Consider the following 27,943-nt stretch of genomic DNA (forward strand, 5'->3'; position numbering starts at 1 on the left):
CAAGCTTTGAAACAGTAATTAATAAACTTACTCTGAGGTAATTAATAAACTTATTTTCCTTTTCTCCCCTTCCCCTCCCCTTTCCCCTCCCCTCCTCTCCACCCCCTCCCCTCTCCCTCCTTCCTTCCTTCCCTCTCCCAACCCCCTTCCCTTCCCTTTTCGTTTTTTTTAAACACAGGGTCTTGTGTAACCCTGGCTGGCTTGGAATAATCTAATTAATTAATAAATAATAAATATAAATTTATTTATAAATTTATATTTAAATTTATAAATTTATAAATAAATAATAAATTAATTAATAAACTTATTTTAAAGGGGAGGGGAGGAGAGGGGAAGACAGTACCACAGTCATGGGAATTAGGTTAAGGGTTATTTTCTCTCATTCTCACTTTCTCCATTTTTTCCAATTTTTAATTATCCCTTAATTATTTTTTATTATTATTATTATTATTATTATTATTATTATTATTATTATTATTATTATTGTGTGTGGGCACACGTGCATGCACATCCCTGCCACAGTCCACATGTGAAGGCTGGAGGACAGCAGAGTCTCTGCTTTGTTGTTCCTGCTGCATCCACCAGGCCAGTTTGCCCTCCGAGTGCTGGGATTCATAGATGCCCCCTCCCCACCCCCTCCCTGGCTCCGTGAGTTCCAGAGCTCAGACTCAGGTCCTCTGGTAAGCACCTTGACCCACTGAGCCAGCTCCCTAGCCCTCTCTAACTTTTATCATGACAAGTAACAGGGGTGAGAATCAGCCCCCAACTTATAAAGCGGCATTTCTAATTCTAAAGATTTATCTGCCAGAGACCCCAGATTCTAGAGCATCAAGGGCCACCCATGTGACACGAGGGCCTGGTTGGGGTTGTCTACAACCTGATATCAAAGAGAGGCTCAGCTTATATAGCCTGCCTGCATCCATCTTCCCAACAGTCACAGGAGATGCTCTGCTCACCCACAGGTCATGACTCCCCAAGCCTAGGGCGTCCACATTCACAACGGAAAACTTGTACTAGGGGGAAGGAAATGTGAGGAGGACAGATGGACACCAGGTTAGGCCTCAAACTGTCCCTGGGGAACCCCAGCTTCTGCTTAAGAACCACAGGCAGCACTGCCCACGGGGGCTCAGGATGGAGTGGGTTCCTTGGCACTCAACCTGCATTCTTTTTATTCACACTTGGTCTCCTCTGGGGGTCACTTGTACTTGCTCCCTCTCCCTGTATGCTAGTGAAACTTCACCGTGGCTGGGAAGATGGCTCAGCAGTTAAGAGAATATACTACTCTTAGGGTGGGGGGACAAATGCCCCTAGAAACTCACAAACCCCCTCTTTGGTCCTCCACATACCCACACATGCACACCCAACTAAAAGTAAATATAAATAAGTCTTAGACACTCAGGCTGGAGAGACGTCGCAGGGGTTAAGAGCACTGGCTATCTTGCAGGGGACTCAGGTTCAGTTCCTAGCACCCACGTGGTGGCTCACAACCATCCATTACTCCAGTTCCAGAGGATCCGACACCCTCTTCTGCCATCTGTGAGCAACAGGTACACACGTGGGGCACACACACATACACATGCAGGCAAAACACTCATACATATAAAAATAAATCTAAAAATAAGTCAGACATGGTGGCACAGGCACACAACTTTAATCCCAGCACTGGGGAGCCAGAGGCAGGTGGATCTCAGTGAGTTCAAGCAGGCCTACTCTACACAGCAAGCTCTAGACCCATTAGGAAGACATACTGAGACCCTGTCTCCATCTCCTCTTTCCTGCCTAGGAAAGCTTGACTTTTGCACAGGAGCTTGAAAGTCCAAGATTGTCCCTACTATCCAGACACCCATGGAAGCACCACACAAGGTGCTGAGCCTCACAAGGTGTCACGTGTACTTTCTGGAGATGCCTTCCAAGAACTCTACTTCTGGCCCCGAGGCCACATGCCAGTTCGGCTCACTCACTTGTCCTCTGGCAGGAACAGGCCCCCCAGCTCAGGCTCCTTCTCCTCGTCAGGACTCCTGACAGAGCCCTCAGGGCCCTGGCTGCTCTCCATGGGGCTGTCCATGTCTAACTCCTGGGGTCCCTCAGGCAGAGCCAATGTCATTGCTTCCTCCTCGTCTTCCTGGAAGAAGTCGGGTTCCCTGGGGAGGAGCTCGCCATCAGCAAAGGTAGAGCCAGAGAAGTCGCTGCCCTGGAAAGTCAAAAGGGCAGAGTGAGTGAGTCTGGCTCCCTGGGACTCAATACTCACCGGATCTACACCGGCATCCTCATGGACCAGAGGCATGGCCAAGATGAAGCTCTAGATATGAAGTGCCTGATAAGCCGTGAGGGCCTCTCAGAGCCACCCAAAGAAAAGGGCTATAGCCAGATCAACTACCTTGAGGACTGGGCAGCTTGGCTATGTTGGAGCCTTCATCACAGTCTGCACTGGAAGCCACATGCCTTTGTGAAGGCTTCTTGGCTGTAGTGAGGGTGGAATCACTCTAGTCCACTGTCAGGGACAACCCTGACCTCATGAGGAACCTGAGGCGCGATGGTGCAGGAAAGTCTGCACAGCTAGGGTGTACCTTCCAAGAACCTGTATAGCCACAACACCTCAGTGCAAAAAAAAAAAAATAGTAATAATAACTACTCGGTCTGTCTGTCTATTTATCTTGCCTTGAGCCACGTTGCCAGCTGTTGTGTAACAGTTTACTCAAAACTGAAACATTCTGTTTCCCAGGTAACGTCCTTAAGACAGAAAGTAAACTCAAAACAGTTTCAGGAACTCCCTGAAACTGACCAGATTCTCTTGGCCCCTCCCTCCCAAGACAGACTGCTGAGAATGACTCCCAGACAGGCCAAGATCAAACAGGTGGAGACCAGTTCCGCAGCATGAAAGAAACAGAGATAGTGGAACTGCCTGGAAAAGGCTTAGGCCAACAGAAGGAACCCAGAAAGAACACTCCAACCTACTGAGCTGCCTGGAGGCTGTGCCCTGTACTCCAGGTTCCCAGATTTTGTGAGTAGTATCCTGGGGTGGACTTCTGTGTTGTTCCACTAATAACCCCAATAAAACTCATTGATTCACTAGATGGACTTTGCTGGTACCTCTAGCCATACTTTGGTCTGTTGTGGGCCATCTGGAGTAAGTGGCCAGGAAAAGTCTATGACACACCACCAGCCAGGATCTCTCACTCTTGGGCCTGAGATGCTCCAATGCCTTACATGATGCTGATGTGCAAGGAGGTTTGTCTGTACTTCTTGATGACATTATTTATAGAAGAGCTCAGGGTTGACTTATTTAACCTAATGTAAGTAGTCAGTCTCAGCAAACCATCCCCCAGGGTACTTGGCTTTTGAGAGGGCAGGCACTCCCAGTGGCCCTGCTTCTAATCCACTGGTATACTCTGTCTAGGACTAACAGAAACTCCACTATACATGTTTCCCTCATCTCCCAGGGCTGCCAGGGAGCCAGAAGCCTCACAAAAGTGTCCACAAGGACACTTTTGGTTCCAGGACACCAGAAGAAGCCGTCTGGAGATAGCCCTGAGGAAACCTGGGGGCTTGGAAGAGAATGTGACTCACAAACATGGTTCCTGCCTGTGCCAGGACTCAGCTGAACACAGATGGACCAATGAAATCAGCACTGGGCAATCCCGAAGGTAGAGAACAGGGTGAGCAATCAAAATCATGCTCATGTTCCAAAGGCCGAACCACGCACAGCTTGTAAGTCACTGAGCTTCACTCTCAGCTCACACAAAGCTCCCCCAAAACAGAGGGACCAGTGCGACAGAGCAGCCACCAACTACCAAAGACTGATGAGCGTTCACATGTCCTACTTCTGTTTGGACACCACTCTCCAGGACAGCTGTCTTTGTTCCCGTTTTACTAATAGGAAAATAGGAGCTCAAGGAGTAACCTGCCAGAGTCTGTCTGGTAGGCTGGGCAGAGAGCCTGCCTGCTTCTGCCGGCCACACACTTGGTTCCCTTTGTCATGGCTACCCTCACATCTCACTAGTTTTCAGAGTTGGGTGTGATAAGGTGAGTCACTCTCTAGAAACCAGATACTGGTGATGGTGCCCAGGTTCTCCCCCTAAGGCAACAGTCCACGTGCGCACGCCACCCCCACGGGAGATGTGGTCAGAGATGCCTAGCACAAGAACACCCAGGGGTTCTTGTGAGGGGTGAGGGGTGGCCCGTCCCTCAAGGGAGCAGCTTGAGTCCTCTATGCCATCCCCTACCTGAAAATTCCATCTGACCAGACAGACAGGCCAGGCTGGCATGAGACGAGCTACATCTGACCCCTCAGTCCCAGGACCACACCTCCTTTCCCCCTCTCTAGATCACAGGCCTTCCCTGGGAGCCATGACCCACAGCCCATGGCACACCAGTGTTCACCCAGTCCTTTACCCAGCATCCCACAGCAGTACAGTGATACTATGAGAAAAAAGGCTCCTGACAGGGTGGAAAAAGCGACCTCAAGGGGACTATCTTAGTCACAGGAAGGACAGAACAAAGGCTTGAAAACACCCTTCCCATCCCAAGACCAGACGACCCTTCTTCTGGGGGGACTTTTGAGCAGAGGACTCATCTGCCCGTCACCTCTGACCACCTTTCACAGCTGTCCCCCGAGAGTGCCAGAGGCGGACAGGGCACAGATGCCCACTCCTGTCTCACCTAATGTCTGAGGAAGATGAGGCTTAATGCAGGCAGGTGGCTGCCGAAACTGCCCAGCTGACGCAGGGCCCTGAAGCCCGGCTCAGACAGCCAAGAGTGGAGCGCCACCAGCCCCCAGCTGCATCTGCAGGTGCATGCCCACATCAACAGTTTCTTTTAAAATTAACCTCTCCCTTTATTAACACCTTTTCATTCAACCCAAAATTGTTTGCCTAAGGCAAGGGGAAATTTTAATTAAAACTTCAAAATCAATTGCTGCAGCTTCCTCCCAAATTAAAGCAGCACAAGGAAGGCAGTAAAAGAAGTGAGCAGGATGGTACTGGTCCCACACTGGTCCCAAAGCAGCCTTCCTCGCTCTGCTCCCTCCCGCAGGCCAGGCTAGGCATTCCCTAGCAACAGGATCACCTTCACAGGGGTCTAGGTGGACCAGAGATGTGGGCTTTCAGCTCTTCTCCGTGCCATCCCCCGGCTATGCCCGCTCAGGCCAGGACCCCAAAGGGAACCTGTTTCATGTGGCTCTGGGCATTGGAGACCTTTTGGGACTATGAAGGAGCTGAGGATGAACCTCCAGGGGATGCCATGCAAATTCTACTCAGGCTGATGCAAGATGCAGGTCTCTGTGCTGAACAAATGCAAGGCAGATTTCAGCAGCCCCCTCCCCTTCCCCCACCCCCACCCCTACTCCTGTTGGTCAGAGTCTCTCTCCAAGGTGCTATGTGTGATGAGACAAGGGACAGGATTGTCACTACCCAACCTGATCACCATGCTGGTTGGAGACTCAGAAAGCACAGGTGTACACCCTGCATCTCCCATGGTGCCCAGGACCTGTCCCGAGAGCTGGCAGAGCAGGGAACTGGTATTCCAGGAGGTTGAGTTTCCACTGAGAAATATGGATGCTCAGAGCAGTTTCTGAGACTTAGCTCTCAGAACTCTTCTTTCTTGTCCTGATCACCAGTGTGTGTGTGTGTGTGTGTGTGTGTGTGTGTGTGTGTGTGTGTGTGTCCCCGAGCACACAAGGGGAAGGGGAGACATGACTGCACAAGTGCGTCCAGTCATCATGCAGTTGCCCTGGCATCTAGTACAGGTCCAAGCCTGGAGCTTATAGAGGCTTCCTCAGAGTCTGTACAGAAAGGCTACATCCGGTCTTTTAGGAAGCTTCGGGAGGGCAGTGTCCTCAGCAGGTAGACAGCTATCTGTGGCCCTATCTAGCCTCCCAGGGTTCTGTCCCTGAGGGTGCAGAGGTGACTCTACACACAGAGTTCCTGTCCTTCTAGGCCACAGGGACTCTACTCCTATGAGTCACCATGGCTTACTTGTGTCCAAACTCAGGGACACCTTCTTCCCCATCATTGGGGCCCGAGGGGTGATAGAAGATAAAGTAGATGCAGTGTGTCCCTGTGTAAAGCTAGCAGACCTGTGTGACTGGGACCAGTGGAGGACACAGCTCTGGAGCCTGGCAGTTAGTCCTGGTAGACCCAGCTGCTCACAAGTCCTGTGTTCCTGGACAAGAGTCTACCTCTATGAGCCTCTGGGATTTCCTCTAGAAAGCAGGGACTGTCATTTCTGCCTGAGAGGCTGCGTGACAATTTACTCAAGTATCAGTTGGCAGCTGTGGAAGCCTAAAGTCAGGCCTGGCTGTGTTCAGGGCCTGGGTTACCTGATCTGCCATAGGTCCTTGGCTGGTCAGCTAGTAAGATTCTCACAGATATATTTGGGCCTGGGGACTAATCCAAGAACAGGGGGTACTGGAGGCAGTACTGAGCCCAAGTCCGGGAAACAGGACTCAGCTGCATCCCCAGTGTCCCCACCTCCATGTTTCCACTTTGTCCTCATCTAAGGATGAACAGAATTGGCTCTAACTGGAAGTGGTTGCCAGAAGGCACACAGGCTGCCCAGAGAGCCCCTCTTCAGTGTCAAGAGCTGTGCTCACCCATCAGAAGGCCCCACAGCCGCCCCTTCCACTGTAGCAAGTTGGAAAGGGCTGAACTCAAGGGCTGCTGAAAAGACCCAGTATCAGTACACGTGCTGGGCCAGCCAAGCCTCAGGATACTCACAATGGCCCACTGTCCCTGCTGTGCAGGCAGGAGGTGCAGCCAGACCCAAACCAAACAGCTTCGTTTGGTGTTTACTCTCATCCATCTGTGGGGGGTGGGGGGGATCTCAAGGTCACACACCATAGGTTTCCTGGCAGTGAAACACAGATGAACAGAGAACACAGACGTACAGAGTGACTACATTTTTCCGTTCCCTACAAGAGCAAAGAGTGAAGTTGTGGCCACAGGGAGGTCTCTGTCCTGAGCCTCAGCAGGCAGCACTACAGGAGCACATGACTGAGCACTGCCTGAATCAAACTGCACTGCGCCACAGACCCAGATGACCATCCAAAGAGCATCTAAGGCAGCACTTCTCAGCCTTCCTGATGCTGCATCGTTTAATACACAGTTCCTCATGCTGCGGTGACCCCCAACCATTAAGTGATTTTCACTGCTACTTCATAACTGTAATTTTGCTACTGCTATGGATCAAAACATAAACACCTGTGACTTCTGATGGTCTTGGGCGGCCCCGTGGAAGGGTTGTTTGGAAACCCAAGAGGTTTCGACCCACAGCTTGAGAACCAGTGATCTCAGATTTTGTTGTGGTCACCGTCCAGTGGGGTGACTACTGGATAAGGTGGTTCATCTCTGAGCATCCATGATGCATGTACATGACCAGGACTGTCACAGGGACTCCAATCAAGGACAACAGCTCACTGCTTGAGGACGCTGAAAACATGACAAAGAGATGGTAGGCGCTGGGGACAAGATCTAGAGTGGGTTCTAGTCACACTCCACCACATATGAGCACTGTGGCCTTTCAGCTAGCGAACTACCCTACCCTGTGCCTCAGTTCCCTCATCTATACAGCTGAGCTAACCACAACAGGAGTTAAGTGAACTGGTGACTGTTCTAAGTAGAATGTATGCAAAGGGCTTGATAAATGAGCTATTACTGTCATTAGGATGTTAAAGGCTGGTACCCAGGGGCACACCTGAGCATCTTGACTTCTATCCAACCCCAGAGAGGCTTTCCCTCTGACTGACCCCTCGGTGATACACTGGGGTGGACAAAGGTAGGCTCAGCTCTAGAAGGCCAAGTTAACTTTTCCTCCCTGCAGCAGGGTCCTCTCTTGGCCACTGCCTTGGCAGATCTGTCTGCACATTAGTCACAAACTGTAATAAGTGTTAAGATGAGATGCTGCCTAGAGAAGGGAGTCCAGGAGGCCCTGAGGCGCGGGCTCATCCACCCCCAGCTCTGGCAATAGGCTCCACTCCGCAGGCGGTGACTTGGAGCCAAAGCGTAGCTCTGTGGGGACAGGGCTGGGTAAAAATAGCCTGGGCGGGCACATCTCAGCTTCCCTTGAAAACCAGGCACCCGTGGGTACACGTGGATCCCCCACTGCAGGGAAGAGGGAAGAGTGGGCACAGGCCAAGCCTCCCACTGGTAAGAAGGGTAGTGGTTGTTGGGCCAGACCAACAATGGAATCTCTTGTATGTGTGGCCAGTCAATACTCTGGAGACATGGAACAGGCCAGGGTCATGATGGGTTTTCCTTTGGGTGGCAGAAACATCTCATTGAGGGGGGGCTTGTGGTACTGACACCCCAAATTCAAAGAGTGGGGGCTAGGACTGCCTACAATGATATACATCCTCATGACCTACCTCTTCACACAGACATGCTGACCATGGCGGCTGGGAAGCAATCCTGACAGAAACTGACTTCCCCTGGGGCTGCCAGCACTCCTACACACACACTGACTGGATCCTCATCAGTGGCTGCCCGGTGCCAATCACAAGCCAAAGGTGGGACCAAGTTGATGAGGTCAGCATCCAAGCAAAAGACCAGAACCTTGACCTAGGCCAAGGGAACCCACAGGAGAACTGGTCACTAAGCCATGTCCATTGCTTGAGAGTAGCCTTACTCTGTGAGATCAAAGCTCTGTAGCCCTGGGCTTCCTGTTCTGATGCACAAGGCATAGGTCAGAGGGCAGAGGAGAAGGACACGTTCCTTCCCAGAAGCTACCCCACCCACCACTCCAAGGATGGCAGCCAGGGCAGGGTTTGTTCCCTAGGCTCCATCCATGTCTACTCCTGAACCCCCAAAGAGTCTCATCTTAAGTCCAGACACCCCCTCAGCAGGAGCCCCCAGGTGACAATCTCTATGCAGCCATTTCAATGTTAACCTCAGTTGGACCTGTGACCAGTCTCAGGACAGGAGTGGGGAGGGAAGAGGGAAGAGGGGCATTGCAGTACCAACAGGTATTTCCTCTTTGGTTTTATGTCATGCTGGGGTTTCTCAGGCCTCTAGTGCTATTAACACAGAGCAATGACACTTGAACTAGCCAGCCACTGCCTGTGGAAGACCACACAGCCTTTCATCCCAACGTCAACCGTCTCCCTCCCAAGTCCCATACCACTGAAGTCCCACCTGATGACAAGAGATGGCAGAGATTAGGAGAAAGTAGACATGCTGTAGCTCCCAGAAAAACTTAGGAAGGAGATGTCAAACAGCCCAGAGTAGATCAGAGAGAAGCAAATTCCAAAAGGTACAAAGGCAGAGGTGTGTTAAGGAATCTGAAGAGCCAGGTCCACAGAGGGGCTGGAGTAAGGTGCAGCATCAAGAAGGAGGGTCTGAGGCAGACCTGGGCAGCGCAGCATTGGCCAGGAGTATTGTCTGGCTGACAAACATGTCCAACTGCCCGGGAGGCTGTGGCTCAGCCAGTGCCTGAGCTGGAAACCACTCAATGCCCAGCCAGACCTTTGACCCAGACTCCTCTGTCTTTGAGCAAGGGCCCACTGACTGAAGGGAGAAAGAAGCTGCCCACACTCTTGGCCAGGGCCTGTCTGGCGCTGCCAAGGAACTGGCTGCTGCTCCGGTGTTCTCTTTTTCATGCAGGTGAACAGGGGCCCTACTGCCAAGCCACACCCCTCGCCACCACACCAACCAAAAGAAAGCTGGCAGGGCCACACAGTCTCAGTACTTCAAGACGTAGGAGGCACTTAAAAATGATGTAGGATCCATTTACCAAGATGTAGACCTCCTACGTATTCATGCATCTCTTACAAGTTTCAAAAGACATACAGGAAGCTTCAGAGAACTAAGAGCTCGAGTTTCTCTCCCCTGAGGTAGAAGGAACGGGCAGTGGCGGACTAGAGGAAGATAGGTAAGAACACCTCCAATCTGACAGGGTTCACACAGCATACTTCCCAACAACTGCCAGGAAAATAAATCCAACAGACCAGAGGATTATGGGAAACTGGATACTTGCAAAGTACCAGAGACACCGCCCCCCCACTCCCCCCCCTCCCAACACACTGAGCAGGCTACTGTTCCTTTAACAGTAATCTAACAGCATCATCAATGCAAAGACAGACACTGGCCGGTGTCCTGCCAACGGAGACCCACAGCAGGAGGTACCACAAGTTATGTGTCACTAAAATGAACCAAAAACCAAACAAATGAACACCATACCTTCTGTAAGACAGCTGGCCTGGTGGACCACAAGAAGAGAAAAGGACCTGGTGGCTAACACCTACACGCGCAGTACCAGGGGACGAAAGTAAAGGAAGCGCTGTGAGACTGAGGCCAGCCTGGGCTACACAAACAGTTCCAGGTCAGCCTGGGCTACAGTGAAACCCTGCATAAAATCAAATAAAGGAATGCCATGCTGCTAGTGATGGGTGTTTTCTAGATCAGTGTCCTCCAACTTCAGTGTTACTTCGTGTCATACTTGGTGGGGCATTAAACTCGGACAAGATCCATCTCTGGTTAGGAAATCTGGAAATGTGTGTTTCCAAGTTGAGAGGGGTTAAAGAGAACACTTCTAGCAGGGACAGGCAGGTCTCTGAGCTTGAGGCCAGCCAGGTCTACAAACCTACTTCCCAGACAGCGAGGGCTACACAGGGAAACACTGTCTTGAAGAACCAAATAAAATAAAAGTGATATCAACAAGCAAAGCACCCTTAAAGAAAACCACTCCAGGGCCAGAGCTCCAGAAACACCAGGCCTGGAGGACCAAGTACCCCACAAGACTACCAGAGGTCAGGCAGGAGAGCTTCTGAAGAGGTAACGATAGCTAAAGTGAGTCCCTGAATAGCCACTCTGCCCCCAACTCCAAATGGTACATTTGGTCAGGAGCCCTAGCTGGGGGTGGGCCTGTGTATGAACGTGGGCTATCTCCCTCCACTGAGGCTCTCCTGAGATTTTAGGCTATGTGCTCCCTCATTTTACCCCTCCCTTTGGAGGAGGGTTCCCAAGGCCCTTCAGCAATGTATGTAAATTTTTATGTTGAAACTCAGCACCTGGTACCGCAGAATTTGTTGTTGTTCAAGTTCGGGTCTTTTAAAGAAACAAGACCATCAGGGTGAGCTCCATCCAACGTGACTGCTGTCCTTGTGAATACGGTGATGCACACCTGTAAGCCCAGCACTCTGCAGGCAGAGGCAGGAACACCAGGGATTCCAAGCCACTCATGAGAGCTACATAGCAAGTTTGAGGCCAAGCTGGGCTATATGAGACCCTATTTCATAAAACAAAATGAATTACCCAAACAACCAGGAGGGAGAAGAGTGTGGAGAACTAAAGGTGTGTGGAAGGGGGACGACCAAAGGCAGAGACTATAAGACACACTCCTGTCGGCACCCTGCTCTCAAATGTAGCTTCCAGAACCCCGGGAAAGTTATAGCAAGTGTCTAAACCACTAGGCCTGAATTACTTTGATATGATAGTCCCAACAACTAGTAGTCCTTCCCTTAGCTTCAGGGGAGGCCCATAGGGATCCCCAATTGGTGGATGTTTCCACCCAGGCTCCCCACACGTGCACACCTACAAACAGATGTGCGCAGCTGCCCTGTACACACAGAAAGATTAATAAATCCATGGATATTGAGGCCAGGGATGGTGGTGCACAGCTTTAATCCCAGTACTTGGAAAGCAGAGGCAAGTGGATCTCTTGAGTTCCAGGCCACCTTGCTGTTCAGACTGAATTACAGGACAGCCAGGGCTACACAGTAAAACCTTGTCTCGGGGTAAAAAATTGCCAGTGCAGTCAGACAGTGCAACAGCAAAGGTGGTTTTGTTTGTCCACAATCCTGCTCATGGGTTACAAAACAGATGTGAATAGTGACTGGTTAACAAATGCAGAGATGGCAGGCAGCCACAGAACCACAGGCCCCGCATGTACACACGGCCTCTAATCCTAGGGCAGCCACCTCTGTGGCCAGAAGGGCCCAGGAATTGAGCAAGATATTTCTAGTTTCCCTACACCAGACGGTATTTCTGGCTACTTAAAATCCAGAGCAGATTTCTTCTCTTTGTTGTGGCCAGGACAGGAAGAAGGGCCTCTACCACTCTGGGGACACGTGGGCACCCAGCTCAGCTATGATGCCAGCCTCCTGAGGGCCTTCCTCCCCTGCCCCCACAGCTGTTCAGTACAGTGTGGTAACTAAAGCTCCAGCAGAGTCTGGCTGAATCATCTCCAAGAAAAATTCACAGGAGAGGAGGTGAACTCGCCTTCAACACAGCCCTAGGTGAAGTGTGACTGTACAAAAACCCAGGGTCTCATATCCAAGTGCCCCAGTGAACCTATTTTTTAACAAGAAGGATTCAAAGAGGATATCTGGTCTACCCCTTCCCAACTAGTCAGAATCAATGACCTTGATTTTCAAACAAGCACGTGGACTTTAGAGGCAAACTCCCAGGGTTTATGAAAACAGAATTTAAATTGCTTCCACATCTGGAAACCAAAGCGGCAGATAGGCCCAAGAATTCCAGGCTTGCCAGTCACAGAGGGGCAGAGGGTCCAGGGAGGCATTTCCTGTTGGCCTGAGGTTCTCTCACCCAACTATCTGAAGGCACACAGAAGATCTCTCCACAAACAGAGGGGGCTTGTGGAGCCACACTGGCCACCCATGGCCAGCCTGCTCCATACACCAGGGACAACTCTAGCTTTCTCCCCTAAATCCTGTGAAGAGGCATATTCTACAGAGGACTGCACCCCAAGCACAGTCCGGGCTTCCCCGACACACTGCCATTTCCCTCTTTACGTCCACGTCTACAACTGTGGCCACATGAACCTAAACTGCACTTCAGACACCCCAGATATGTTCTCTTCCTTTTCTGTTTGTTCTTGGGATAAAATCTTGCCTTTCTGTACCCTTGGCTGGCCTGGAACTCACATAAACCTGCCTGCCTCTGCCTCCCAAGTGCTAGGATTATAGGCTCGCCACTACACTAGATCTGAGTTCTCCAAGAAATTATTCCCCAAGCGCCCTGGGAAGATTCTGTTCCCATCAGTCACTGTGCCTCAGGCTCTCCCAGGAAACTGTGGGCTAGGGCAACTCACATGTCATTGTTAAAGCAAAACGCACAGACTACACTGAAGCCTGCACAAGGGCTCTCCTAGCTCCTGGAACAGGCAGCTATTTCGGGCTACAAATTATAGCTTTTTAAAATGTGGCTGTGTGAAGTGAGGGCTTAATTATTCACATGGCCCAGCGCTCTCTCGGGCTGCCTTTGGGAGTTCCATATTCTATCATTGTGGCAGGAGGGGCACAAATTTCAGGTGAAGGCTTGGAAAGCAGCAGTGACCAGCCTTCTGCCCTCTGTGTGTGGAATCTCAAGAGAGGTGATGTGGTCACGGTTGGGGAGTGTCCCCATTGAAGTGACACACAGCCTGAAACCCGAAGCCAAAAGGGGACCTACCTACCCCCTCCCTCTGCCACAAAACCCCTTAGGCCATGGAAGGCCCAGTGAGGTGCCAACGTTCACCCACAGCTGCTGGAGAGGCTGTTTGGAGCAGACACATGAGCAAGCTGATGGAGGGCAAGATGGATAGCCAGCGGCTTCCTCCCTCACCACACGCACCACCTAGACCAGGGCCTTGTATGCAGACCCCTCCCCTGCTCTGACCTCCTGTACTCTCATCAGCTCAGGGCTCCAGAATTCCTCCTGCCAGCTTAGTTTGGGCTCCCTCCTATCCTGTGACCTCTGCTAGTACCCTCCCAAACTCTGCCCTACCTGGTAGGGGCAGGTAAGAGCACTGGACTGGAGTACAGCTATAATCTGAGCTCAAAAGACTGCAGATTCACAGGGGAGACCATTGGAAGCCTTCAAAGAGCATGCCAGTAGCTAGGGCCTGCTCCTCAGACCAGCAGCTCCGCCATTCCACAAGCTCTTCCTCTGACACACACCTCCTGTTACCTGGCCCACCCTCTATGGTGGCACCCACAAGTTAGTGCTACCTCCTGAAAGTAGGGCTGTAAAGCCCTGAGTCTGCACAAAAGGTGAAGTCAGCTAATAGCTACCAGAACCTTGAGAGAAGACAGGGAAGGGACTGAGGAGACCGGAGGAAGCATGGTTTGAAGCCACTACTTGCCTGCCTTGAGCTGGCAGCTCCCACTGAGCCCCTGGCAAAGCCCCATCACCAAGATGTTCCCAAGACCTGTCTGCCAGGATCCACTGCCCGAAAACCCTGCTCCCAGCTCAGAGAATATCCCAGGCCCAGAAAGTAACCCAGGGAGTATCTACATGGTCCACCAGAGCCCTTGATGGCTCAGGACTCACTCTACCTTCCACCTCCATTCTGCCAACTGCTGCAGCCCAGCCCCCTAAACAATGGTAGCTCAGGACACCTGCTCACAGGACTCCACCATTGCTCCCTGCCCAGAGCACCCATGGACCCTTCTGTGATGCCTGTCACTTAAAGAAGCACAATGTTGTCACAACCAAGTGAGAAGGGCCATCTGCTAAGCACCTACCATGCGTTTCATCTACTCTCAGAGGGAGAAACACAGACAGACAGACATACAAAGACTCACAGTGCCATAAGGACTGGGGCCTGAAGATCAGGTCTGATATTCGGCTCAGTAAGGAGGGCTCAGAGGAATATCCCCAAACTCTTGGTGACTACCCAACCTCATAGTGAAGAACTCTGAGCACCAGAGAATCCCAAAGTTGAGACATGCAGTCTGTTCAAACAGGGACAGTAGTGTTGGCAGCACTGGGGCTTGGGTGGAAGGGGCAGAAACTATAGCACAGACCCAAGGGTAATTCTCCTGTCCTCTGGGGCCCAGGAAACTCTGGTGGAAACAGATTTGAAAGAAGGAAAGCATATGTAAGAAGAAAACCTCAGGCACAGTGAGAAAATGAAGGACGGGAAGGTCCAAGGATGATAAACTAGCCAAGGAGGCTAGGAAGACGCTCCGCAGCTAAGGGCACACATGTGGTGCTCTTCCAGAAGACCTGGGTTCAGCCCCCAGAATCCACAAAGTGGTTAACAACTATCTGTGACTCCAGTCCCAGATGATCCAAGCCGTCTTCTGGCATCGGCATGCACGTGGTGCAGATATACACAGAGGTAAAACATACACACACACACACATACACACACACACACACATTATTTTTAAATTTTAACTAGTTAAGAGTCCTCGTCACATCAGTCTCCTGCCACTGCCTTCGGGTGGGAGTGGGGGTCAGCAACAGCTCCTCACTCTTCATCTCCTTCTAGGGAAGAGGAGTGGAGTGTGTGAACTGAGATGACAGCCAGCAGGAACAAAGAAAGGTGATTCATATTCATATTCATTCTCTCTCTCTCTCTCTCTCTCTCTCTCTCTCTCTCTCTCTCCAACTGTGGGCTCATGGTCCCATGTAGAGGGGAAGGAACCTGAGGCTCAGAGTGGCCGTTCCGCTCTCCCAGACCCACACAGCTGCAGAGCCCACAGGGATCTGAGCCCAGTACACGAGCTTGCCCATTTGAACCACATAATACTGTCCCTCAGTCACTGCTGGTACCACTACAGGTGGCTCTTCTGTCCCTGCTTTGCAGAAACTGGGCAAATTATATAATTTCTCCAGAGGTTACCTAGTTTCTGTGTTTCATTAAATTCAACCTGCCTCTGTTTTAGATGTACTGTTATTTTAAGTACACCAAGAAAGGCAAGGTGCTGTCAGCTAAGTTATAATACCACCAAGTGTACTACACATACCAATCGGAGATGTTAACATGCTAAAGGGAAAAGGTGTCTCAAAATCTGTTGAGAGTATAAACGGAAATGAGGATCCAGCCAGTTCTTTATCCTGTGTGTGCTCATGGTAGGCAATGACTCCATTCATACTTGTACACATGAGCACGTATTGAGTGTACACACAAGCGCACACACTTGTACATAAACAAGTCCTGTCTCCTACCCCTCTTGTTGCTGTAAAAGCCTTCCAGTCCTCCTCAATAATTGGCACAACTACCAACTACACAGATAACTACACAAAGATGTGCTGGCCAGGACTGCCCTGCAAACAAGGACTTGCTCGGCCCCAGGCCATCGCCTCAAGGTTATTACCTCCCTATGGCAGGCAGTGGTTCTCTGACCACCACCCACTGTACCAGCCAAGTCAGGCTGTCTGGCCTCACTACAGCGGATCTGCAGAGCTCAAAGCAGCCAAGCTGGACAAGCAGGTACATCTGGCTCCCTGGAAGACTACCAAGGACAGTCACCTAATGTGACCAGTGGCTGTACAGCCTGCACCTTTTAACCTGGCCCCTCTCCAGACCTCCTGCGGCCTCTGCAGCTAGATGAAGCCACAGTGCTTTAATAAGGCGGACTGTGGGCTGCTGGGCAGACAGCAGCACTGCTCCAAGTGAGCTGTTCCTGGGCACAGGTGCAGGCACAGCTAGAAAGATGGATGGTCCGGTAGAAGAACAGGGGGCCGCTCCCCTTGTAGACTACTGTGATGGGGGGAGGGGGGAGCACCAGAGCTATGCAGAGTGCACAGCCCCAAGTGCAGCCCCACACCAAGCCCCTGGGGAGAAGGCTGTCACCTCAGAATGTGCTTTGCATCTCATTCACAGGTTGCCACACAGGTGCCAGCCACTTGGACCTGGAGGCTGATGTGCAGAGACCAAGTTGGTTTCTTTAAAAATACAGGCACAGAGAAAGGACTGTGCTTCTCTTACACAGACAGACCCTCAGAAGGTGGAGACCCTACGTCCAACCCCCTTCCTATTTCATCAAGACAATACCAGATGGCCAGCCACTCTGTTGGGGACTGAGCTTATCAGTCCTGAGAAAAAGCTGGGGAAGCTGCCAGGATCACCCTTCAGGCTTTACATTCTGGAGGGTCACGAGGCGTGCCCGGAGGCAGGACTTCTGTTGTTCTTGTGCAGCAGATGAGGAAGCCAAGGCACAGAATTAAACAGTCTACCTCAAGCAGTGAGTGGTGGAGCCAAGAGCCAGGTCTATGCTCAGATGTTTTCAGGCTCCCAAACCTATTTTTCTACCCTAAGAAAACAGGCCCTGGGAATCTGGTTGTGCGAGGAACAGGAACTTACCAATGGTTGACACAAGCATTTCTCTCAGAGGAAACCAGTGAACAGAAACAAAGAAACAACTTTTACTTTCTCCCATCTGAACACAGGGACTTAAGTTGGGAGCCAAAAGAAGAGACATACACAGAGACACACAGACCTCTCCCTACCTCTGGCTCTAATCCCTTTCCTCTCTAGCCAGCAGAGCTATGAAGTATGGGGTCTCTTTTTATGATACCAGGCTTGTAGGACACAGAGGGCTTGTGAGGGACAAGATGACCCACACCCTGGTTCTGTTTAGGCCTTCCTCTTCTAACCCCTTAAAAGAGAAAGACTCGGCCAGGCATAGTGACATATTCCTATGTATCTATGTGATTCCAGAACTGGGGAGGCAGAGACAGGAGGATGTCTGTGAGTTCTACACCCACCTGGTTCACACACTGATAGTTAGGCCCTAGAGGACTACATAGTGAGACCCTACCGTTTTTGGATTTTTTTCCTGGTTTTTATTTTTAAAGAGGTAGGAGTGATAAAGAGGTGGCTTGGAGGCTCAGAGTGTGTGTTTGGTCTTCTAGAGGACCCAAGTTTGGATTACCAGCGCCCATGTGAGCTACCTACGAGCTTCGGCAGAGATCCAATCCTCTGCCTCTGCCAGAGCTTTCACTCAGGCACACATGAGTATACACACACACGCACACGCACACACGCACAAAAACAAGCCGGGCGGTGGTGGCGCACGCCTTTAATCCCAGCATTTGGGAGGCAGAGGCAGGCGGATTTCTGAGTTCGAGGCCAGCCTGGTCTACAGAGTGAGTGCCAGGACAGCCAGGACTACATAGAGAAACCCTGTCCCGAAAAAACAAAAAAACAAAAACAACAACAAAAAAGAATATAAAGGTTTGGTAACTGTCAGATCTCTGTTTTCATTTAAATAATGTTAACATGGTTGGGAAAGAACTCATTTGTCTGAGAAGACAAAGCTGGAATCACAACTCTGACCAAGGGAGAACCTCCTTCCTCTTTGTTATAGGGAGTAAAGCAGCCGGGCTGGACATGCTGCCATTACTAGAACCCACTGCTGGGCAAGGCTGAGACTGGAGGCCACCCAGACAACTATGTCTCTGGCCCTTCAGTCGACTTTTCCAGGATATACACATCCCTGGCTGCTGCTTTTGCTGATCATCCCAGTCCCAGGTTGCTGTAAAGTCAAGGAAGGAATCAACAGGCTCCCCAGGTATCCATGAAGGTTCTGAGAAACCGTGTTCCATCTCCCTAAGAATCAGAGTTCGTTGGAGCCCAAGTCAGGTCCATCAGTTCTAATGGGCCCATGTGAACTGGCCAATGCTAAATTCCATTTAGTTAACAGTAGTCTGATGAGGCCCTAGGCTCCCAAGGACTGCCATGCACAGTCAGACACCTGGCATGAGAAAATGAGACCTCTAAGCCCAGGCTTTGGAGGGCATACTTTCCACAACCTGCTGCCCATTGTAGCTGCTGGAGCAATGCTGCTTTGAAATGAGGTCAAGCTGAAAGCTGCCAACTGTCTTGCCCAGGACAAATAGCCATCAACTCATTCCAGCCACTGGAAACTCAATGGCACCCCAATTCCTGGTCACAAATCATACTGGGACAGTGGATGGGAGAGGTAAAACATACACTTTGAACCCCAGATAGAGATGAACCCCAAAGCTTCTGCTCAGGTATGTGAAGGCCTCGTTGGGATCCTTAAGGGACAGGTGTCCTGAATTATGAGGCCAACTGCCCACAGGTAGAGGGACATCTAGCGCCACCTGAGGCCAAGGAGGATCTGCAGACATACAGAGACAGAACCAAAAAGGAGCCAGTAAGAGTGTGGGCTACATAGTAGGTCTTATAACTGGTTTTGCCCCACCTGACAGAGTTGACCAGTATGAATAAAGAGACAGGCACCAAGCACAACTCTAAGACACAGCTACCAGTATGTCACCAACAAGGCTTCTACTAGTTCCAGTTCTGTGGTGGCGAACACATGATCTGCACCCACGCAAAATCACGTGGACAGGCTTATCTGACCAGTCCCAGGTTGAGGGCAGGAAGCTGAGAGCAGCTTCAGTCACACAGACATCTCTTCCCTGAGAGATGCCATTTACCCCTCCACTCTAAGGACTACAAGGTGGCAGCGCCACGGCCGGTGACTAGGGCAGATTTCCAGCCTCAAGGCGGCTACTCTCACCCTACTCTGCTGTCTGACAGCTGCAGAATCCCTCCATCTCTCAGAGCTTATTCCCTTGGTCTGTGTTCATGCACAGCTAAACCCTGCAGTCCTGCTGGACACACCATGCTAGTCACAGGGCCACCTCAGGAACTTTACAGTCGCTTTTCCTGCAGCCTGTGTAGGAACTCTTCCATCAAGGTGTGTCCCTTCTCAGCAGACTTCTCTGTACATTGGTTACAACCCAGCACCCCACTGTTCTTCCTCCCTGCCTGTTTTCCACCCCATCTTACTGGATGCCTAACTTCTGGATAGTCTGCCTCCTTCCCGTAACACAGCTCCAGGAAGCAAGAACTTACATCCATCTCACTCACTGCCACAGCCAACACTGAGACAGAAGCTGGCAAAAATCAGATACCTAAGTTTCTATGCAGTGAATGAGTGAAGCAGCCTTTGTCTTGTGCCAGGCAATGTGAACTGACAGAAACAGGAAAAGCACTATGCCCTGAAATGCCACCTGAGAGAGGAGACGAGGTGCCATCCAGGAAAGAAGATCACAATGTCCGGTGATATACCAGGTGGGCATGCCAAACCATACACTCAGCTGGTTGGGGCAGGGCCTTCATTATTCTAGCAATGACACTAGAATGGTCTTCCTCACGTCATGACCAGTGATTTGATGCCATAAAGAACTAGTAATGCAGAACTGACCCAGAGAAAACAGAGTGCCACCCCAGGGTCCTGTGTACCTGGTGAGGCCTGGGTGCCAGACCCCACTAATGCCAGATGGTGAGCCAGACAATGAATCTTTCTATTTAAAACACAAGCCCTGTGCCAGGAGACAGCACAGGCCAGAGGGTAGACCGGAACCTTCTGCATAGGCTATTCCAACCCTAGAGATGCCCACCTGTCTGCAATCTCACAAGAAATCTCTCCCATTCTAGTTCTTCCTAACCTTCACCTTAAATAAATACACAGAAGTAAAATCCTAAGGTCCCTCAAGGCAAGATTCACTGTGGAGAAACCATAGCCACAACAGGCTACCAAGAACAACTTCCAGCCCCCTAAAACAAGGCACCTAGCCATCACCTTCAGGAAAGTGAGTGAGCTGTGACAGTCCTCAGAGAAAAAGCCTCCCGGGACAGCAAGAGGCCTGGAGATGCCAGCTTGCTTTAGGCCTGACACAGACAGACAGCAGGGAATCTCCTCCTGCCCCCAGGCTGTTGCCCTGTGGAAACCTGGAGAGGACACCTCAAACCACTCTGGTCCTTCTAACTTCAGCCTTTCCTCCTTCCCCCGGCTAAAGCCCTTTCCAAGGTCAGGCTCCAGGCAGTCTGTCCCATAAGATCTCCCTTGGGGCAAAGGTCAGACCTTCCAGCTTGCTTACCTGGCCTGGCAAGTAAACCATCCCTGCCCTGCAGCCCAGTCTTATCTTTCAGGTATGCCTGGTCATTTACTCTGATCCCCACACCTAAACCCAGAACCCAATGGTCCAAAGTGGTTTCCACCAGGCAGCCACCAAACCAAGCTGTGCTGCCTACAGGCCATAGCCGCCCTACAGGCTGCAGCCGCACATTCTTCACCAGCTTCCCCCACATCTATAGTCCATTGACCTCAAAGAACCAACATGAACTGGACCAGGCATTCAAAGTAGCTGGGTGGTGTCAGATTATACCCTGGAACTCAAGGTCCTCTGGAGGGCAAGGCTGTGTCCCACATATAAAGTTCCCTGGGTATTTAACCCTGCCTCTTGTGAGAGTCCACTAAGCAGGTTAAAGTCTGGGTCAGTGCCACAATGCCAGAAGCTGGGTCTGAAACATGAGATCTCAGCTAGTGAAGGTGGGTAGAGGAGACAGCAGTGGTCTTTTGCAGTTGTAAAACCCTCCCCACTGAGACTCCTTTCCCTAGCAATAACAAGACACTATCTTTCACCAGGGAAGGGCCCTGGAAATTGCCCCAGGGAATGTGGGAACCCAAGCAATTATCACCTGCCTCTTGCTCTGTGAAAGGAGGCAGAGGTTTGGAGATCTCAGGAACCAGTGCAAAGTGGAGGCAATCCAAAAGGAATAGAGAACCGAGCACAAGGCAGGACCTCTGACTCCTTTGCTACTTTATGGGGGTCAGGGGTGCTACAAATCAGCCAACGAAAACTGTGAGTCCTTCAGAGTTCAGCAATGAATCATTTCTAGCTCTTTGGGGGAAAAGCAGGACCAGAAGTGGGAGGTGGTAAGGTGACATGTACGGAATGCTGTCTAGAGCTGTGTTGGTACCAGGTTAACAGAGACTGCGATGCTAGGCCCTGGGAGACACTTGTCGCAGCAGAGAAGCAACTGTGTCAACAATTTACACTGAGGTGGACTGTGAGCTCTTACAGGACTCAAGGATGTAGGCTGGTAGCCTGCACACACCTCAACCCATAACAGCATCTTGCTGAGGGGAAACAAGGGTCCTGTCTCAAATTCCTACACTAGGCTGGTTCTGTCTTCTGACCCCTCAGATATTCCGAGAGAGGGGAGCAGCAGGAAACTGACTTCATGCAGTCACCATCACTTACGGAAAAAAACTTTGCCATTTACAGCTCCCTAGAGAAGCAGCCCAGCCAAGAGCAGGGCACTGATGGGGGCTGACAAGCTCCCTTCCCAGCCCCACCAGTTACTCCTAAAGCACTTCTGAACAGCGCCACAGGGATCGCGGCCACCCTCCTCCAGCACCGAGTGGTTCCGCTCACGCTCGCACCTGGGCGCCGGCCGAGCGGCCCGGAGCAGGCAGAGAGGTCAGTGGTTTTGCGAAGGTACTCTGATCTCCCTGGCTAGCATGGGGAGGATGGAGGCTAATCCGCCAACTTCTCACTCCGGGGGCCAGGCTAGGTGCGTCCTAAGGCCGCCACTTACCTGGCATCCGGGAGCCGGCGGGGAGCGCATCCCCCGACCGGCCTCAGGTCCGGCTACTGCAGATGAACAAGAAGCCGGCCGCTGGTCGAGTCGGGTCGGGCGGGGAGTGCAGGGACGAAGCCAGCACCGTGCTCAGAAAACAATCCGGGAGGCGCTGCTCCGCACCAGTTGAAGCCGCCGGTCCCGCCCCCGCCCGCACCCGTTGCCGGGAGACCCGCGTGGGCCGAAGGGGCTCTTTGTATCAAAGCTGCCGTGACATCACGAGGCGCCCGGGCTCCCCGGGCTCCGGCGGCGGCCCCTTGCGCAGGGGGCGGGTCCTAAGGCTCGGCGGCCTGGGAACCCGAGCCTCGGGGGCGGGGCCCAGGTAGCCCCGCCCACCCAAGGTAAGGGGCAGGTGGCCGCCAATGGCCACGCGGTCGGCGCCTCGGTGGGTGGAGCTTGTCTGAGCGCGCAATTACTGCAGCAGATCAAAGACCAGAGTTTGGACTTAATTCTTGCCCCTCTCAGTGCTATGTTCCTGTTTGATGTCACCACTCAAACTTAATATCTCAGTGCTGCGAGATTCAGGTAGCACTATCCGGCTCAAACTCACGAACTAAAAGTCTGCCCCAACCCATCACCAGCTGAAGTCTGATTTGGAGTCCTACCCACAACTTTTTTTTCTTCACACCAAGCGAAAGCTATCCACAGCTAGCCCAGTACCAAGATACGAGTGGCAAGTATAGAAGAAACAAGTACCAAGATAACAACTAGAGAACTCAACAAAAAGGATTTCCATGAGAAACACCGTCCCTCTCAGGCCTTCACATCATTCAGGACTTTTAACAAGGCAGAAATGTTAGAATTCAAGCAAGACGATAGGACCACGGTTTCCCTTCAACTCCATAGTGTTTTACGTAGCTGAGGGAAAGCCCAATTGCCTTCCGGACTTGCCTCAAGCCACCTTCTTGAGTTCTTTATACCCTACACAGTGACACAAGTACTTGGTATGGTTAGGGTGGGCAAGGTGGCTTCACATCACACACAGACACACACTCACACTCATACACACACAGAGACATACACACTCACACTCATACACACATTTATGCACATACTCACATACATTCACACATACTCACAGACACACACACATGTACCTCTGCTCTTTAGCTCAGCATTTCTCAACCTTTGGGCTGCAACCCCTTTGGTGTTGAATGACCCTTTCACAGCGGTCACATCTCAGATATTTATATTACAATTCATAACAGTAGCAAAATTACAGTTATAAAGTAGCAATGAAAATAACATTATGTTGGAGGTCAGTCAGCACAGCATGCAGAACTGTGTTACAGGGTCACAGTATCAAGAAGGTTAAGAACCACTGCTCTGACCCTTTGCTCTCAGCCTCTTCCTCACCCACTGTGTGTGAGCAATGAATTCCCAACTACTTCTCTGCTTCCCTGGTCAAAGCCCACTAGAGTTGCAGCTTTGCTTAGACAGCCTTAGCTAGAGGGGACCTCCACGTCAGTCTGTGAGAATGAGAGATTCCATCTTGTAAGGCCTTCTCTGAATTTATGTCTTGTAGTTTCTACATGACCTTTGGAACTGTGTATAGATGTCGCCACACAGACGGTTTCTCACACTGTCTCAGTCCAGTCTCCTTCTTAGATGTTCAGGGTCAATGAACTGTATCTTGGCTTCAGAGGACAGCAGACCTGGGTTTGAGTCCTGTTTGTCAGCTCCTTGACCTGGGAGTTTTCATAAGCTTTTTGAGACTCAGTCTGTAAGAAGGAATGCTACAGGCCATCTCCTGGATTGCTGTGTGCCCTCTCAACATGAACACACTGAAATGTTAAGCCCCAGCAAAGGTGAGACTCTTGGGTGCTTGGCTCTGAGACCTGAGCTCAGTGGTCTCCAGTGGTTTTGGCATGGCTAAGTCCAGGTGATCCTCCTTGGTTTCTTCTCCTCATCAGTTTCAAGGCCCATATTCTGAACTATTCCAGGAAGTAGGACTTGAGGTAGCCATGCCTTCTGGGTATCTACAGTCATTCAACCAAACCAGTGGGAAAAGTGAGTGAGACCTGGCAACACCCTCCCAATCCCCTACTCTGGCTGAGCCAGGAAACCTGGCCATGGCTTTTAAAATGCACTAATCTGGTTAAGCACTTTTTTTTTATTCCTTACACACACACACACACACACACACACACACACACACACACACACACCGCCACTGTCGAATGACATGTTTAAGAACTCTATAGAGTGGGTGGTGTCAGTGGGGCCCTTTTTACTTTTCTCACAGGAAGTGGGTTAGGTTATTATCCTAAAAACCAAATTTAACTGGTTATGGTAGTTTATGCCAGTAACCCCAACAGAGTCAGAAGCCAGGGGATTGCTATGAGTTTGAGGACAGTCTGTGCTACAAAGAGAGACCTTTTCTCAACAAAAATAACCAAAAGGCAAAGTGGCAGGCATGCTCAGGTGCTGCTGCCTTCTGTTTGCCTCCAGGAAGTTGCCCAATGTACTGGGGCCTCCGTTTCTTCCTCTATAAAATAGAAATAAGACACTTCCTCTTTCAGGCGGGAGGTGTGGGTGAGACAGTGAAGTACCTGTGCAGAGCTGTGCTGTTCATACTGCAGCGTCCCCACAACAGGTCCCTTCACCACAGCACTCACCAGCTGTCTAACTCAGTGTTAAGTCCCAGAACCAAGGGCCATGGCTGAAAGACCCTGCAAATTTAGTTCATCTACACAGTCCAGAGAACAGTGATGGGCATTTTAGATTAGACCCATGATTTAAGAAGAACTTTTTTCTAAGACATGGTTTCTCTGTGTAGACCTGGATGTCCTGGAACGCAATCTGTAGATCAGGCTGGCTTTGAACTCAGATACCCACCTGCCTCTGTCTCCATAATGCTGAGATTAAAGGTGTGCACCACCACCACCTGGCAATCTTAATTGTTGGGAATTAATTACATTGTGGGAGCATTTTTAAATGTTGGGAAGAACAAAAATAAAACCAATATATATGTTTATATTGGACACACACATACACACACTTAGCACGGAGTCTGAGAGAAAGCAGGCACTCAGTAAATAGAAGCCATTACTAAACTGTGTGAAGGGTTAATAACAAAAAAGCTTCAGGCAGCCTGAGAAACTCTCTGCAGGAAGATTGAGCGCTCTCCCTGGGCAGTTAGGAGCAGGAAGGCTCCAGATTAGGAGTCAACATGCCAGGAGAACTCCTGGTACAGACGCCAGTGTGATAAGGACCTCTGCCAATATTTACGACCTTGGGAAAGCAGAAAATAGGTCTGTGGACAAGAATCTCCCCACTCCAGAATTCCCTTTTCTGCCCTATAAAACCCAAGCCCCCTCCACCCTGGTGCAGAGTCTCTACTCTACTCCCTGGTTGTTCTGATTAAAGAACAATCCTGCTCCTGCAGAGAGGTCCTTCACCTGTGCTGAGCCTTATCTACACTGCGGATGTGCTGTCTTCATGGTGAAGGGTTGAGTGGAGATCGGGGAGGAACGGAAAGGCTTGTGGGGGAATCTTCCCGCTGACTTCCAGGAGAGGCCTGCCACCTGCCAGCAGGGTTCAGGGGAACCAATAATGTTGAGGTGGAGGTGGTAACTGGATCGAGTGGCTTCAAGGACTGAACAACATGTGGGACCCAAGAGTTAAAGACAAATCTCTGTGTCCCTGGTTCAAATTTCAAATGGGGGTAAAGGCTGGGAAGCTTTGTGTAGCCCATCACTTGGGTAGTAGAGGCTGGAGGATAAAGAGTTCAAGGACATCCTGAGCTAGACAGTGAGTGTAAAGCCAGCTGGGGCCACCCTGTACCCCCCCCCCAAAAAAAAAAAAACCCATAAAGAAAACTATAGCAAAACAACCCACAGAACAACAAAACACTAAAATGCATGGAGGCCGACGCCTATCACCTCAGTTCTTGGAAGACGGAGCAGAGCCTCAGCAATATAGCTTGAGACTAGTCTGTGCTACATGATACTGTCTCAAAACAGCAATAGAGCTTGGTATAGTGGTGCATGCTTTAATCCCAGCACTCTCGAGGCAGAGGCTTGTGGTCTCTGGGAGTTCAAGGCCAGTCCCGTTTATGTAGGAATTCTAGGCCAGCCAAGGTTGCACCATGAGACTGTCTCAAATGAAGGTTGAATGAGTTAGCAGAGAAGAGCTGGGGATGTGGCACCATGGAAGACATCTTGTCTAACATGCCCAAAGCCCCTGGGTTCAATACTCAGCACTGTACAAAGAAAGCACCCATGAATGAGTTAGCAGGAAATATAGTTCTACCCCTGCCCTTGAGGCTGGGGGCATCTGGTGTCTTTGGTTAGCATTCCTTAGTCCCTTAGGTGTGGCTGTGTTTTACAAATTGTGACATTAAACTGTATTTAGGTAGAAAACTATGGATAAACAGCTCCTGTACTCTCTGTCCCCTTATATGTGAAGGAGGACGCCGAGGCTCAGAGATAACCGGGGCTAGTCTCAAAACCATACAGAGTTTGTCTATTAAGCAGGGCCTGATGCTACCTGCCAGTGGAGCCTGGTCTCCTTCCTGCTCTGTTGGATGGAAGATGGGCAGGGACAGGGAGTAGCCGGGAGTTAGTTGCTGGTTACCTTGCTAGCCCAGTGGCTTGAGTCTCCTGAGGTATCTGACTTGCTTTTTGGGAAGAAAAAGCAACATTCAAAACAAACCCTCTTCCAGAGAATGTATCCAAGAATAACTTTCAGATGGTCCAGCCACTCTGAAAGGTTGATTCTTTCTGTCATGGGACTGACTTTCCTGTGGGTGTGGTTTCTCCCATGAAGCTGGATGCTAGAGTTGGTAGAAGCTGACAGAGAAAAGTGTCAGCAAGCAAAACTCCTGCCCTCCAAAACCGCATGGTCATTTAGGTGGTGTAGGTGGGAACAGTCGGTTCTTAGGTGAGCACACCCCTCCTGACCTATAGTGATGTTTCCTCCCACTGCCAGCACCCAGTGGCTCGCCCAGCCTTGGATGCAGGAAAGGAGCACATTCCTTGTGTTAGCATTACCCAAGCATCTGATGTTTATCTTCCTTAGCTGAGTGTGCAGACAACAACTGAAGGCCAAGAGCAAATAAAAAACCACCACCTAAGTCTGACCCTCGGGGGCTCAAACTGGGTTCTTAGAACACCCCCTGGGTTCTGTGGAGACCCTGCCTGAGACAAAACTTCCAGGCAACTGATAAGAGGAAGAGAAGCCCCATGGTTAAGAGTACATACTATGGCTGTAGAAGACCCTAGTTCAGTTCCCAGCGCCTACATCAGAACGTTTACAACTATCTGTAACTCTAGATCCAGGGGATGTCCTCTTCTAAAGTCTGAGAGCACCTGAGCTCACAGGCGCACACACACACACACACACCACATACTTTAAAAACAAGTAAAAAGCCAGGTGGTGGTGGAGCATGGAGCATGCCTTTGATCCCAGTACAGGGAGGCAGAGGCCAGCCTGGTCCAAGAGAGGTCCAAGACAGCCAGGACTACACAGAGAAACCTTAGCTAGAAAAACCAAATAAATAAAACATACTTCACAAAGTTGCCTCTGACTTCTACATGGCACCCAGCATTGTGCACCTACCTACAGAGATATAAGATATAAGATACAGACAAATAAGTGACCAGTAAGATACCATCCAGTAGCGTCACTTGTCAGCTGCCACTAAGCCTGATGACCTCAGGTCAATGCTTGGCTCCTGCACAATGCTCTCCTAAAGACTGTCCTCCGATCTGCACACACACACTAAATAAGTGTAATAAAGTTTCAAAAAACAGGTTTTTGTTTGTTTTTGTTTTGTTTTTGAGACAGAAAACATAAAGAGTATGGTCTCTTTACA

The 27,943-nt window shown here is 50.6% G+C and overlaps 1 protein-coding gene and 1 long non-coding RNA gene across 3 annotated transcripts in view; one reads left to right on the forward strand and one right to left on the reverse strand.

The window, feature by feature from the left end:
* Rab11fip4 (RAB11 family interacting protein 4) overlaps window positions 1–27,943 on the reverse strand; it is a 107,983-nt gene that overhangs the window by 14,784 nt on the left and 65,256 nt on the right. The window contains exons 1-2 of one of the 2 annotated variants that reach the window (XM_076936206.1): window positions 22,084–22,388; window positions 1,962–2,191 (exon numbers count right to left, since the gene is read on the reverse strand). In XM_076936206.1, coding sequence (XP_076792321.1) covers window positions 1,962–2,191; window positions 22,084–22,113 — 260 coding nt within the window. In that variant the 5' untranslated portion in view covers window positions 22,114–22,388. Of the gene's footprint in view, window positions 1–1,961; window positions 2,192–22,083; window positions 22,389–27,943 lie in introns of those variants that run through there. The other variant, XM_034506775.2, reaches the window with a different exon arrangement.
* Window positions 21,216–27,880, forward strand: LOC143442736 (uncharacterized). Its single transcript, XR_013111166.1, has 2 exons — window positions 21,216–21,344; window positions 21,771–27,880. It is a non-coding gene; the product is annotated as an uncharacterized LOC143442736 (long non-coding RNA).

The sequence above is a fragment of the Arvicanthis niloticus genome, chromosome 6 (assembly GCF_011762505.2).
Source record: "Arvicanthis niloticus isolate mArvNil1 chromosome 6, mArvNil1.pat.X, whole genome shotgun sequence".
Classification (NCBI taxonomy): domain Eukaryota; kingdom Metazoa; phylum Chordata; class Mammalia; order Rodentia; family Muridae; genus Arvicanthis; species Arvicanthis niloticus.